Genomic DNA, 15,465 nt, shown 5'->3' with positions numbered 1-15,465 from the left:
GGATAAATTACCGTTTCGGGCCTCCACTCGCACAGCTAAGTAACAGGCTAATTCCGCACTGGACTATTGTGAGGATTAAACGAGCGAGTCTGACACTAGAGGGCGCTCGATGAGCGGTCGTTTTCTCAAGTAGGGCCACACCGCCCGCCTTTTTTTCTTTTTCCCTTGCATAAACACAAGAGGATCCAGCAAGACAAGAATGATAGACCCGGCTAGCTTCAGCTGCAACCAAACTCACGTGTACAAACACCTTACAAGACCCCACCATAGTTCCCAGAGGGATGCTCCCTCACTTCTCTGACCCCGTGCCGCCAACCAATCCTCACAGAAACAGCCCTGCTTTCCCCGCCCTTCCTGAGAGGACTCGTGCCGATGACGTCACATCCACTTCCGTTTTTGAAAGGGCCGCTTTTCAATTTCTTAGGGCGCTCTAGGCTGCCGCCTCGCCGGCTGGCTCCAAACTCAATGGTTTCTGGGCGGGGCCGTGACGTCCTTGGCGTGGCAGCCGGGGAGGCCGCGGCGGGGAAAATGGCGGACGGGAAGGCGGGAGAGGAGAAGGCTGAGAAGCCGCAGCGAACTGCAGCCGCCGGAGGTGAACACAACCCCAGCGTCGCGGGCTGCGTGGGATGCGCTGGGCCTTTCGTTGAGCTCCCCCGGGTGGGGGGAGTTGGGTGGAGTGAGAATGGGCGAATCTGGCGCCCACCCGGCTAGGTGCTGGGCCCAGACGAGCCCTGGGCACGCCCGGTGCGGCCCGCTGGGATCCTCTGGGATCCGGGCCCACATTTCTTCTTGCCGGGGGGGAGCCTACACTGCTCGTCACCTCCTGGCCCCAGCGGAGGCATTACTTCCGAGAAGGGAGATGGGCAGCAGAAAGAGGGGCCGAACTAAGGGTGGGACCGGCAGCGGCGGTGCCGAGCCGCGGCCGCCACCCCGGAGGCGCACTTCACACAAAACCCGCGCACGCACTGAGCGGGCGCCGCGCCCGGGCCCCCGGGGCTGGCCGGAGGCCGAGTTTCCGACGGTGCCGGCCTCTCACTTACACCTAGGAGTTAGTTACGTTCGCTGCTCTCCTTTCGTTGAGGAGGTGGACAACCCGGACCTTTTTTCTTTATTTTCAAGCCGAACACCAACCCTCGAGCAAGATCATGGCTCATGGCAAGGGAGGGGAAAGAGAAATGCCTTTGCCTGCCTGCTGGTTTAGGCTGCGGGGTCTGTGGTTAGGGAGCGATTGTCTTTCTTTGAAGTATCTGCCTTTCTTGAGTTAGACTGTTCACAGCTCCCTTTTTCCCCGCTGTTTAATGGTTAGATAGGCTAACGTGAGTCTTGTATTTTTGTCACGACGTAGAACGAAGATAGTTATACATTACATCTATTTTTTATTCCTCCCCTTCATCCCTATAAATTTGGTTTTTGTGCATTAGGGAAAAGGCACATCATGTAATCTCTCCAGCTCCCCCCTCTTGTCGTGTAAGGCAAGTTAACTTTATTAGCACGTGCGAACTGATCATAATTTCTTCAGATTATGATTTTTTCAAAACGTGTTAGGTATTACTCTCTTACAAGTCCCTCGAGTCTTATCTCTGAAAATATTTAACATGAGAAATGCAGGTTCTTAGCTGATGACAATTAGGACCTACTAATGTGATATTTAATGTGAATTGCCTTGGGAGCCAAATCGAAAGAATGTAATGTTAATATATTTTGGGCCAGAATTTCCTTTTTAGAAAACATAATTGAGCCAAACTCACCCTCCTTCCTCCATCCCCCCTACCCCTTAACTAGTAAAATAGCTTATCAACAGCAGTTTGAACTATTTAGTACTACCTCATTAAGGATTTTTTTCCCCTCAAAAATTGTGTGGAAATTGTCGAGGATTAAGTTAAAATGATTAGATTGAGGGGGAAAAAGGTGTAAAGATTTTTATCGGATTTTAGATTATCTTTTAACTTTTAGATTGAATTGTTAACTATCTTGACAGATGTCTTTAATGTGCAGCAAAAATCTATCTTGTCAGTAAAATTTCTCTAATATATCCACCATCGTTTCAGTTAGAGGTATTCTGTAGTCTCAACGTTCTGTTATAGCATGTAAAGAAGGGGGAGGCATAAGATTATCTTTGCTGATCGCTGTCAAAGATTGTTACGTCTTCTCCTTGGTAACTTAAAATAAGCAATATCCCCAATAACTGCTACATAATTTGCCTTTCTTTACAATAAAATAGTACAAAGGAATCAGAATTAAAAGATTTAGTACTACAGGTATTGTTAATTTCATGATTATGTGGCAATAGGCACCGTTTTGAAACTATCATATCTGTTTTAGGGGCTTTCCTAGAGAATATTCTGATTTTTAATTTGTATTGAACAGTTCTATAAGTTTGACATATACACATTTTTCATGAAATTGCCTGCATAGTTAACATGAGCTTATGTCACTAAGACCCACCTCTCTCACCATAAAGAAAAGCACTAATGTCAAGAGTAAGGCTTTTGGGTAGATTTTGCTATTCTACCTTTAGCTAAATGTTGGTAGCCCATTGAAATAGAAATTCTACAACTAAGAGCTATCCATGTAATCGTGGTGGTCTCAGGCTATTTAAGCTTATTGAAGAATGACCTTAATGAAATTGACATGATGCCACACACTAGAAGAGCCTGAATATGTTCTCATTTTAATGTTTGCCCCCGATTTAAGAGAGAGGTGGCTTATGTGGCTTTTTTCAGCTACAGAATGCAAATGGATCACAAAGGGTACTCTCACAGACTTAAACTTTGTTATTAGGTAACTTTTTAACCCACTTAACTTTTTAACCCACTTTCACTGGGAAAAGGTTGCTATACCTTGTATAATTTGATTTTACATTTATTACTGTGCACATTTTGTTTGCTCAGAATGTATAAACTAGAAAAAATAGCCTAGTTAAAATATTTCTTGATAAAGAAACTAGTAATTCAATATAATTTTGTCCAAATTTTCTTGTAAAGCGATGTATGATTTTAAAAAACTGAAGTAATTTTTTAAAAAAATATTTATTTATGCATACAAAAACGGGGGTATAGGCCAGAGAGGTCCAGGGGTGGGGAGGAGAGGATTCACCAGAGTCAGAGTGGGGAGGAGAACTGGCTCATCTACTGAAGTACACTGCTGAGGGGAACAGCTGGCTTTCCAGACAGGAGAGGTCTGCTATGCGTTATGGGTTAGGTCCTTGGCCAGGATTGAACTCACAGTAGTGGCTGGCGATAGCTGAATAGTACTGAGACTTTAACCCCTAAGCCATCAGGGAGGCCCTTTATGTACTTCTTTAAAATATAATCACATTGTTAAAAGTTTTCACATTAGTTAATTATCCAAAATTTTGTTTTCCACAATCCCAAGATAGAAAACATCTCATTAAGTAAATTGAAAGTAACAGTTGATTAAAAGCTCCAAGAATCCACATTATGTTTAGAAAATACATTTGATATTTAGGAGTTAATGTTGATATTTAATGGTATATTTCAAAGCTCACATGAGATTAGAATAATTGGCTCTTTCAATGAACTTTGTAGAATTGCAGAAATTGTAGTACAATCAGTAATTAGATTTTGCTCATATTTTTCCATCTTCATCTCTTATTTCATTTACTTTATTTCCTGAATGTTTTGTGTATTTTGCTACATAATTGTTAGAAGATGATTACATAAAATGAAAGAAAATAACTCCTCAATCCATATACCACATTGAGCCATTTAAGGCTAAGTTAGTAGTTCTTCTAGTGAACCCACCTTCCTAAACTCCCTTATTCACACCTCTTCATGGAAGAGTATATGTTTTCTAAAACTATTGAACATTAACGGTTGCTTTAAAAAATAAAATCTAGAGATCAAGGGCAAACAGTTATTTACTATATCCAGAAATTGCAGGGTCTGGAATCAGTTGTGTATAGAAATGTCCTGTTGGACATAGTATGTTTAATCTTCAGTGTGGACTTACTAGTTTGTGGTGGTCTTAATGATTTGTCTCTTCAGATGACAAGACAGATGTGAATAAAATTAAGTTACTGCCAGTTGATTACTAAATGATAGCATTTCTCACTCCTTTTTCATGCCATCATGACCACGCCCCCCTTTTTTTAAAGAACAATCTATAGAAATCTTCCCTGTAGCATTATGGGATTGGATAGATAATACTGTGTTCCATGTGCTAGCATATACTAGTTCAGCTATTTGCTGAATTTAATGTTAATATGATAGTAAGAATTGTTTTCAGTTTTTCTCAGTATGCTTTATGGAACAGTTCCAGAACTGTTTTCTGGGTGAAGGGAGACCTTTAAGAGAAGATAGGTTTTAAAAGAATTAGAATTCTGCCTTAATTACATACTTGAGTCACAGTTTTTTTGTTTTTTGGTTTTTTGCATAGAAGAACTGGGGTGTAGGCCAAGGTATGGGGGCAATGAGTGGATTCATCAGAGACAGAGTGGGGAGCAGAACAGGCAGATTTACTGAAATACACTGCTGAGGGGAGCAGTGGGCGAGACAGGAGAGGTCTGCTGTGCTGTATGTGGCCATGTGTGGGTTGTTTCTTTGTTGGGAATGTAGAGCTGAGATTTAGTCCCTAGGCCAACAGGGAGGCCCCGGATCACAGTTCAAAGACCACTTATACTATAGTCAAGAAATGTGCTTTATGCTATTTGTTCTAATGTTCTCAGAGTTTGTGTTTGCACAGAATTTGTGCTTTCAGTTTATTGATTGTTTTATATAAAGGTTATTTCATATAAAATTTTCTATTTCACCCATAGAACCAATGAGTTTTCAATTTTAGCTGTGTGTCAATCACAAGGAAGTAATTACTGTTTAAATTATACTGTAAAATTCATACTTGATTAAAACTATAAACAGAATGTAATATATTTAGCATAAATTCTTTTAATAAACCTAGACTTTGAAAATAATTTTTTTAAGAAATTCATAATTGAACTCTATTTCAGCTGTTGAATGGCAGCCTTTCATTTTTCAGGTGCTTTTGTAAACTTATTATCTTTAAGTGAATTGCACCTCAAACAACCATTCCAGTACTATCTTTGTAAACTGGCGAAATCCCTAAAACTAATTCTGCTCATTAATTCATTATAACTTTAATTTCTAATATCTAAAGGGAATAGATTACCAAAAAAAAAAAAAAAAAAAAAAAGTAAAGGGAATAGAGCGTTCCTTTTATTTTTCTTCTAGGCAAAAAATGTTCTGTTCAAAGAACTTGCTAGTGTAGAGACCCCATCATTCCAAAGCCATGTAGATTGAGAGCAATAGCCTCCAGGCTTTGAGTCCATTACTTGATAGTCTCTCTGTGTTTGATTTCCTCCTTTCACCCATTCTAGCTTTTTCTCCTGTTTTCTTAACTGTCGTCAGGGCCATCCTTTTAGAGCATCTTCTTTTTCTCTGGAAATAGACTGTCAATGTAACAGAATACATTCTGTTGGGTGAGAAAGCAAGCTAAAATTTTAGTAATCAACCAGCCTTCTGTCTTCCCAATATGTTGGTAAATAACCTTCTTGTATAACAGACCTAAGATATTCAAGATGCAAACTATGTTCTTCATTGACTTAATATAAATGCAAGCAAAATTACTGAAAGACATCTTTCATTGAAAGCCTATATATGTATGTCTTCTACTATTTGAAATTTTAATAAGCTTATCTTTCATGAGAAAAAATGTGTAAAACTAAGTATAATTGTTAATAGTTCTTAAAGGTAGCGTATAACAGGTGACCTTGGAGTCTTCCTTGAAATTCCTTTTCAACTCTTAGATGTACCCAAGAAGCACATTACTGAAGACAATTACTTCAGGGTATATTGAGGGTAATAATGGGTTGTTCATAACTAGCTTATTTTTTTTAAAAAAAGGTTTATTTATGCATGCAAGAACTGGGGTGTAGGCCAGAGGTGCCGGGGGTGAGAGGATTCACCAGAGACAGAGTGGGGAGGAGAATAGGCAGATCTACTGAAATACATGACTGAGGAGAGTAGCAGGCGAAGCAGGAGAGGTCTGCTGCGCCAGGTGTGTTGCCCTGGCCAGCTGGGGATCAAACTCCTGCTGCAGTGGCTGGTGATAGCTTGATAGTGTTCAGACAGTATTAATCCCTTGTGCTACCAGGGAGGCCCCATAATTAGCTACTTTGTATAACTATTAGTATATATTGAATAATATTAGAATTTATTAGTCAAATGTATTATCCTATGATGTGACTTGATTGCTCCCAAACTGTAGAAGAATTTATAGACCTTAATTCCTAAAATGCAAAATACCACAAATATCTAGATTACTGTGCAATTTATATAATATTTAGTTGAAGGGTCTTTTGTGAACTCTGTTTATAATTTTAAATTGCTCTGTATTTTATGCTAGTTAATTCATGGGAGCCTCTTCTACTGCCACACAATCTCAGTTCCTGCTGTATACTCTAACAAACAGTGGAAGAGACTGTTGGGTCAGTAGGTGACAACTGCAGAGGTATCTTCCTTATAACGATGCTTTTTGAGGTTGCTGCTCCCATCAATCTGCTCAGTAAAAATAGCTCATCTTGGTAAGTTGTTTCGACTTCACCAGGACCTGAAGAAGAAGCAGAAAAACCTGTGAAAACTAAGACTGTTTCTTCCAGTAATGGAGGGGAAAGTTCCAGTCGCAGCGCTGAGAAGCGATCAGCTGAAGAAGAAGCTGCAGACCTCCCAACAAAGCCTACAAAGATCTCCAAGTTTGGATTTGCCATAGGTAGTCAGACGACAAAGAAAGCCTCAGCCATATCCATCAAACTTGGATCAAGTGTGAGTTGTTATTTCACATCTGATATTTATAAGGGGTTTTCAGAATTTGTTTTGGAAACTTGCTTTTACTAAGTAAAGATAAATTAAGCTTTAAAGGTACTTTGGTGGTGAACATACATCTTAAAAAGTTCTTAGCTCTGTGTTCAAAAAAAGTCTGATGAATTATCTCAAAGAAGCTGGTGTGCTTTTTATTTAGGTTTATTATATGTAAAGTAACAGCTGCTATAGTAACATGATTTATAAAGTGATAATTTTAAAATTTTTTTTAATTGAGCAAAACCTGAAAAATATTTCCAAAGAGAATTTCAGCTTATTTTTCTTATTTTTCAATTCCAGGATTATTGAAAATAGTATGTCTAGAAATCACTTTATTTATATCTTAAAATATTAATATTGATAAGGTATTGCTTGATAGGAAGAGCTTCCCAATTATTTTTAGAGCTGCAAATGGACATTGAGTACTATATATGCTATGACGGAAGCCCTTTGGAAATCAACTTTTGATTAATTATTTTAAGGTGCAAACCTTGAATTTATACTTATTAACTATGGAATAATTGGAAAGTATTTTAAATACTGGATTGAAGCATATGAAGTTTGGAAATTTGACTATTTCTGACCTTACAAAAATGACAATTTCATATGACTCAAATAAATAGATTCTTTGTCAAGAAAGAAAAGTTGCTTAAATTGTGTATTGCTATTGACTTTAGAAAACAGTTACATTCTTGTACCAGGAGAAAAATCCCAACAATACTTTTGGGTTGTTTAGCCATGTCTGCTCTATAGAAATTAATACTTACTTGCAAGATGCGTACAGTCTTATTTCTGTACTAGACATTCATTCAGAGATCTTAAAAAATACGATACCCATCAGGTCTCTACTAGTGTATTTGAACTACACTTCTAGTTTTAAAAGAGGGCCCTTAACCCAATTCTTTGCTGTTTTTTCCTTTTTAAAAAATATTCAATCTGATCAAAAGACATTGCATTTATAATTTCATTGCTTCCTGGCTTTTCTCCCTATTTGAGCCATTCTTTTTGTTTATTTTTTTTTTTATTCGATAGAGCTAACTACATAAATATTTATCTTTTTTGATAGTATATTAAACATGTATTCTCACACAGATGTTCCCTTTGAATAGTAAACTTTACCAGGGCTCAGTATACCCTCTAAATCAGATATCCAGGTTCCTTCTTTTTCTAAATCATTGTATTATTTAGTAAATGATAATCATTTTAGATGGGAGGCTTATGTTTGAAAAAGCTTACTTAGTAAAACTGTTTTCATAAACTATAGTGTTAAACAATCTTCATGGGGAAATGAGGTATGGGACAAAAATATAATAGAACTGTTACTTCGTTACTTTCAATTACATGATGTGAAAAGATAATTGATCAAGAAATAGTTGTGTCTTATGTCTACATGAAATACTTGACATCTTTCAAAGAGCAACTATGCTAGTATGTTTGTGGATTGATATTTTTATATTCCTTGGAAAGCGAGAACTGCTTATAAAAAGTATGTATGTTACAGAAGAATGAATGACTAATTTTGTTTCAGTGGGTCAGAGAAGATTTCACTGATGAGGCACTGAGTTGGTCTTAAGTGCAGGCAGGTGGCAAAAGGGCATCTCAAAAGGAATTTCATGCAGAGGCTATTTATATGTGAAGCTTACTGGTACATCCAGGAGATCGTTAATAGTCGGAAAGTATTTGGTAGGCAAATATATAGAAATGGTCTCCAAAATGAGACCATGGGACCAAATCATAAAGGATTTGTTTTCCATAACATAGTTTGATTTTATTTTTAGGTTCCAGCAGAGCCATGGAACCATTATAAGGAGTTTCAACCCTTAAACATATTTGCCTTTTAGAACCATCACTCTAGTACTGGTATAGAGGAATAGAAGGGGAAAAAGATATGGTTGGGAGCTGGTATTTCTAACAGTAGTTCATAAGTAATACTAAGAGACCTTAGGTGTTGCTAGTGTGATAGTTTGAGAGGGAGACATAGGGAGATATAGTTCTTATTTAATAAAAGATCTAGTCAATAGGACCTTAGACTAGAATGTGCAAATTGGAAAAAAGGTTTTCTGGCTTTAGTACTTAGGAACACTATGAAACTAAAGTGCCCATGGGAACTTTTAAGTGGAGCTGTCTGGTAGGCAGGTGACATCCTCTTTAGGGATATAGACATAAGTTTTGTAGTTAAAACTATGAGGATGAATGACATCGACCAGTAAATTGCCGAGTCGGAAAAGTCACTATGGACGGAAGGGGAATAGGGAACAAAAGGTCAGAAAATTAGGAAAATAGCCAATAAAAAGCAGTGTCAAAGAAACTAATATGTGAATGTTTTCAAATCGAAGCCAGTAACTAGAATCAAATGCAGCATTCCAGTCTGGTGACTTTAAAGGATAGCACCACTTGATACTAGGTGAGGAAGCCAGGTTTTAGCAAGTTTGAAGACTGAATGGTGGTGAGAGAATGGAGGCAGTGATGACAGTTTACTTCAGAAATGTAGGTTGGATCAAGAGAAGAAATGGTGTGGATGAAGGATGTTTAAAGTAAGCTAAAAGACTGAAAGCTAGCTAGTAGAAAAATGGTTCTTGGTATCTCATACATATATATATATATATTTTTTTTTAATTAATTAATTTATTTATTTTTTTTGGTGGGACCCTCACCAGGGGCCGGGGAACGAACCGGCGCTGCAGGGTCTGCGGGAAGCCTTGCAGCCCAGTGCTCAACCGCTGCGCCACCAGGGGAGACCCTCATATATTCTTAAGGCACACTGTACTTAATTTTAATGTTACTATGTGAGAAAGTATTAGGATTTTCTTATACTTAAACTAGATATAGGTATAAATGACATTATATATCCTAACTAGAAAATCTTTTGTAGGAGGAAGACAAATGAACATACAAAGTAAAACCTACATTTCTAACCAACATTTTCAAAAAATATTTGGATTTATTCAGAACTTATTCTGCATTACTATTTTTCTAAAAACATAAAGTTGATTCTCTGAAGATTATTGCTATCATTGAACAAGCCAGTAAAAACATCATATGATATTCTTTTCAATGTTTCTTCTTTAGAAGCCTAAAGAAACGATTCCAACTCTTGCTCCAAAAACCCTTTCAGTAGCAGCAGCTTTTAATGAAGATGAAGATGTAAGTTGATACCTGTTTTGTTTTCTTTTAACAATGTTCTGTAAGGAAGATGTTATTTTTTGTTGTATTAATGATACTTAGGAATTTTTCTTCGCAACTGAATAGTCTTTGTGACACCTGCAAAATCTGTATTTTTTTTTAATTTGATTTGATTATGGGATTATTTTAAAGTATTACTGACTTTGGGGCAAGAAACTTAAGAACCAAATCAGTGCATGCTTATTATGAATAATAATGTGTATGTGTAGAGAAGTACTTAGGATCCAAAAGAAAATTCAGTACTGCTATTTCTGATCATTTAGTTGAAGTCTTCAGTGATGTAACATCTTATATGCATTCATTCTTGAAAAAAAAGGCTGCTATAATAGATAACTCTTTGTATCCCCAGGAAGATTAACAAATGGCCAGTGATTCTATCAGAAGTTCTACTCAATAATAAGCACATTTCAGGGCCTCCCCGGTGGCGCAGCTGTTGAGCGCTGGGTTGCGAAGCTGCCCGCAGCGTCTGCTGCGCCGGTTTGATCCCCCGGCTGCTCCCCGGCCACCGGAGGAGGGTCCCGCATGGCGCGCAGACCTCTCCTGCCGCCCACTGCTCCCCTCAGCAGTGTACTTCGGTCCTTCTGCTTGCTCTGCTCCCCGCTCTGGCTCTGGTGAATTCTCTCACCCTCCCGTGCTTCTGACTGTACCCAGTGCATGTATAAAACAAAAAAACAAAAAACAAACAAATAAATAAATAAGCATGCCTCTATTAAAAAAAAAAATAAATAAATAAAAAAAATAATAAGCACATTTCAGAGCAAGCATTAAATGTTTCTCACTGTTTACTTAGGCGTGACCCTCTCTCATAATGCTTATAAAAGAGATAGGGGTGTTAAGCATAATTTTAGCTGTGCTTTTTCTACCTTAGGTGCTCTTACTTTACAGCCTACACCAACTTAAGGCCCCATTGTGTGACAAGTTAGTGTTATAGGCTACATGAGTAATTGCTCCAAAGCAATATGGATACAAATTTTACATTCAGAGGAGTATAAATACTGTGGGATTGGAATGGCTTGGAAGAATATATAAGAAAAGTAATATGAATTGGGTACTAAACAGGCAGGATTTGTTTTGGGCAAGCCAAGAAATACTTCCATAAGCTAAGGCATCAGTTTTTTTTTTCCCTTTTTAAGGGAGTTCCTAAAAAGAGACAGTTTTGAGAAGGTAAATACAGTAAAGTAGTTAAGAGCCTTTGCTTTGGCTGCAGACTGTATAGCAATGTGTCAGCTTTGTGATGTTGGACTTGTTAACCTTTTTTATGCCTCTACTACAAATGCGAATGAGAATAATCAGACTCGCCTTGTGGATTGTTAAAGATAGTGAATATTAAAGCATTGTAACACACTGTGCAGCACATAGTAAATAAATGGTTTGAGTTCTAGAATATCAACTTTTTAACCAAATTTTTTCTTTATGCAAAATCAGCACACTAGAAGGCATTCATATCTTTTTTAAAACTTTTCCTTTTATTAAATTATGGTATTAAAAATATCAAGACTTAGTTGTAAATTTTAGCATTATTCATAATCATCTTATTTTTTTTTCCTCCAGAGTGAACCTGAGGAAATGCCTCCAGAAGCAAAGATGAGGATGAAGAATATTGGAAGGTATTAAATTTTTCACTGTGAAAAAGCTTTTTTTTGGGGGGGGGGGTTAGAAAATGGCAGTGAATTTAAGAGCAAGAGTAAAGTGCACATATTTTTTTAGTATTCAGACCTTCTTGCATATTTGGGTAAAATATTTTTGTGAGCTATCAGTGATCTTATTTTCTCTCCTGCTAAGATATAATGGGTGTCTTTAGAAAAACTGAGGATTTTTTGTTTTGTTTTAAAGATTTCATTTATTTATTTTTGCGTAGAAGAACTGGGCTGTAGGTCAGAGGTGCTGGGGGTGAGAGGATTCACCAAAGACAGAGTGGGAAGCAGAATAGGCAGATTTGCTGAAATACACTGCTGAGGGGAGCAGCAAGCAAGAGAGGAGAGGTCTGCTGTGCTCTATGTGGGTTAGTTCCCTGGCCGGGGATCGAACTCAGACCGCCACAGAAGGCTGTTGCGGTGATCACGCTGATACTTAACTCCTAGGTCACCAAAGAGGCCCAGAAAAACTCATGATTTAAAGCTCTTTCTTTCAAATACTTGTAAGCTATATTTTTTCAAATGAGAAATAACTAGGAAAAATGGTTTTTATTTTAAATTAATTTATTTTGGTACAAGAGAAATGGCTTTCCCTTATGATGTCATTTCCACTACTTTATCTTATGTGGGTTCCACCCCCCCCCTGTAATTTAGATGCCAGATACAAAATAAGACAAAGGTATTTTAATTTTTTGTTTTCTTCCATTGTTTCTCTTATCATGGAAATAACATTCATTTCAAGTTAATTATGTTAAAGACTTTCCTGTGTTTGTATGCATGAATGGGTAACTTAAAAATAATAAGAAAGTTCAGTTTAAAGTGAGCCCATACTTTGTCTCCATTTCTACCAAATGGAAATGTTTAAACTCCCAAAGAAATAATTGCTTAAATCTGTACACAATCGTCAGTGTTTAGACTTCCAGTCTGATTCAAATAGGAACAGCCCAAGTGGCTGTCTGCCCACCTTCCTTTCATACTGAGAACTAAAGTAAGAAACACATCTGACACTAACCTAATAACCACTGTGCATATTTCTAAATATCAGAAATAGAAACAGAACGTTATAAAGTTTTTCATATGTGATACATTTTCATATCTTTCTTTGGTTTTAAATTTTATAAATGCTGATAGCATGCCACCAAATTGATTTCATTATCCTGTTAATGGGTTGTGAGCAACAATATTAAAATTAATGCTTGCCACCCTTAGCTGTGTATCAAAATCACCTTAAATGTTAAGATTATGGATTTACCAGATCCAGCCTCTGATGTACTGATTCTGAAATTCTAGAACTGGGTCTGTGGGAAGGGTATTTTTAAAAAGCTTTGAAAGGGTAGGGTCTCCCTGGTGGTGTATGGGTTAAATAAAGTCTCAGCGCTATCAGGCTATCACCAGCTATTGCCAGCTACTAATTCGATGCTCAGCCAGGGAGCTAACCCACATGGCACAGCGGGCCTCTCCTGTCTCCCAGCTGCTCCCCACTCTGTTTCTGGTGAATCCTCTCACGCCCTGCACCTCTGGCCTACACCCCAGTTCTTGTGTGCATAAATAAGTAAATAAATCTTTTTAAAAGAATAAAAAGCTCTAAAGGGCTTCAAGGTTCAGTTTGTGTTTGTAAGTGTTAAACAAATGTGTATTGAATGAGTTAAAAGCATAGTCCCAAAATTTTATATAGCATTTTAAATAAAATTCCTTTCTTTTAACACAGGGATACGCCAACTTCAGCTGGACCAAACTCCTTCAATAAAGGAAAGCATGGCTTTTCTGATAACCAGAAGCTATGGGAGCGAAATATAAAGTCTCATCTTGGAAATGTCCATGACCAAGACAATTAAATGATGTGTTTTGAAATTGGGGAGTGGGGTGGGTGTAAAGTTAAAAGGAACAGTTTCCTTTTTAAAAGAATGGTTATAAGACTTATCTTTGGAGCCGCCTTTTTTTTTTTTTTTTTTTTTAAAGATTGAGTGGTACACTAATAAATGAGAGTTTGAAATTAGAGGTAATTTATGTTTTATATGCAGATTTCAAGACATTTACTAATTTTGTAGTTTCTTGTGATTAGTTTCCAAAGGTTACAGATAATCAGATATGGTACCTTTTTAAGAATTGCATATTTTTTTAGACACAACTATTAGCACATTGAGAAGGAAGCAACAAGTTATTGCCTATTTAAACTGCAAGCAATTACTCTCTTTAACTCCCTTATTAGCTAAACTGGCTCCCTGGAACAGCCTTATAGAGAGAGAGTATTGTATTGGGAGGAAAATGTTACTGGACTATTGACTGAAAATAAATTAGATAAAATTAAACACATTTTTTTTTTCCTAATGGGCATTTGTTTTGTTTCAAGTCATCATAAACTAGGTATTGCATTGCTATCTGTGGATAAAGATGCTTAACTCTTAAAAATTTTTTTATTTTGTGTTAACTGTTGAGTATTTGAAAGAGCCCACTTCACCTTAATGGGTCTTGTCTACCTTCTTTAGTCTTCAAAGAACAACCAATTGCTACCAAAGTAAATTAGTAATTTGAATATGCTTCTCTTGATTTTTGTTATTAGCTAGTTCCTGTAAGCATTTCCACCAGAATTTGAGGCAAATCATATGGAAGCTGTTTCTTTTAAAATACAGACCACCACCAAAAATTTAAATGTACATAATACTTAAATATTTGGCTGTTTTTATTTTTTAAAAGGTATAAACACCAAAAAAAAAAAGTCAACATTGTATGAAGATGGAAAACAAGAAGATGCACTTTCTGTAACTTTGTCAAAGCATTTAGATTACTAATTTATGAAACACATTTTTGAGTTAAACTTACTACAGGATTTCTTATTTAGTCCAGTAATATGTCTGTTTTAGGTGAATACATATTGACCAATGACCTCTCAAAAGCACATTTTAGGTAAAATGGAAAGAAAGAAAATGCATCTTCAAACATCTTATGGAACTTTTGACCACATACACTTTATTAGATCTATGTTGTAAGTTGTTTTTTTTGTATTGTGTATGAATTATTTTTTTAATGTGAAAGCTATACACATTTTTAAAAGTATAGTCACAGGTAAAAGAAACAAAATGATTTCCTTGAAAACTACAATATTAAATTTGCAGGCAATTCAGACTGTTTTATGGTGGTAACTACTGCTGAGCTCTTTTAATAGGTATAACTCCAGAGAAGCAGCCTGTATATATTCCTAACACTTTGTTCACTTGCATTTAAGTTTAGAGTAAGCCCCAAGTAAAACAATGGAAATGTATATAGAACTATTAGTTCTTTCTTACATGGTTTAAATATCAGGATACATGAATTTAACTTGCTTTGATGTAGGCAGACTTTCCATTTTTGTCCATTTTAATGTTTATGTTAAGATAACATCCCTCTCCTACATACTATTTTCTTGACTCAAATGAGATATTAACCTAAGGTCAAGATGGGAGAGAAAAACGACTGAGATGAATGTCTTTACTAAAATACCAATAAATTTGTCAAACTCAATAGTGTTCTCATTTTCTATTGCACATAATTGTTTCATTTTTAACGAAGAGAAAAATGATATTATTGCTCTTGCCTAGATTGTTGGCCAAAGTAATCGGAGATTTAAAAGTATTTATTGAAATCTGCCTAATTTAGCACATAGTTCTATAAAGGTTACAGTATCTCGGGTTAATCCAAATCTTCATGCACTGCCAGAGTGTAGTCTATTTTGTGCTATAGAAAATCCCTAAGTGTTAGAAAGTATTCTTTTATTAGTGTCTACCATCCATTGGCTCTATATATTTTCTTCGTTTTTATAATGCTGTTGCCCAATAGGT

The 15,465-nt window shown here is 36.7% G+C and overlaps 1 protein-coding gene across 2 annotated transcripts; it reads left to right on the top strand.

Moving 5' to 3' along the window:
- The first annotated feature begins 407 nt into the window (after positions 1-407).
- PCNP (PEST proteolytic signal containing nuclear protein) lies at positions 408-15,171 on the top strand. 2 transcript variants are annotated; one of them, XM_037525641.2, is made up of 6 exons: positions 577-592; positions 6,382-6,559; positions 6,635-6,797; positions 9,903-9,977; positions 11,568-11,623; positions 13,359-15,171. In XM_037525641.2, the coding sequence occupies exons 2-6, from the start codon at positions 6,504-6,506 to the stop codon at positions 13,483-13,485; spliced, it is 477 nt and encodes a 158-aa protein (XP_037381538.1). In that variant the 5' UTR covers positions 577-592; positions 6,382-6,503; the 3' UTR covers positions 13,486-15,171. The 2 variants fall into 2 exon arrangements, with proteins under 2 accessions (XP_037381539.1, XP_037381538.1); XM_037525642.2 differs by lacking the exon at positions 6,382-6,559 and having other exon boundaries at positions 408-592; positions 6,583-6,797.
- Positions 15,172-15,465: the final 294 nt, after the last annotated feature.

The sequence above is a fragment of the Talpa occidentalis genome, unplaced genomic scaffold (assembly GCF_014898055.3).
Source record: "Talpa occidentalis isolate TD23 unplaced genomic scaffold, MPIMG_talOcc4v2.1 talOcc4.4, whole genome shotgun sequence".
Classification (NCBI taxonomy): domain Eukaryota; kingdom Metazoa; phylum Chordata; class Mammalia; order Eulipotyphla; family Talpidae; genus Talpa; species Talpa occidentalis.
Note: the sequence above shows the minus strand (reverse complement) of the source record. Positions and strands in the feature narration are given on the sequence as shown.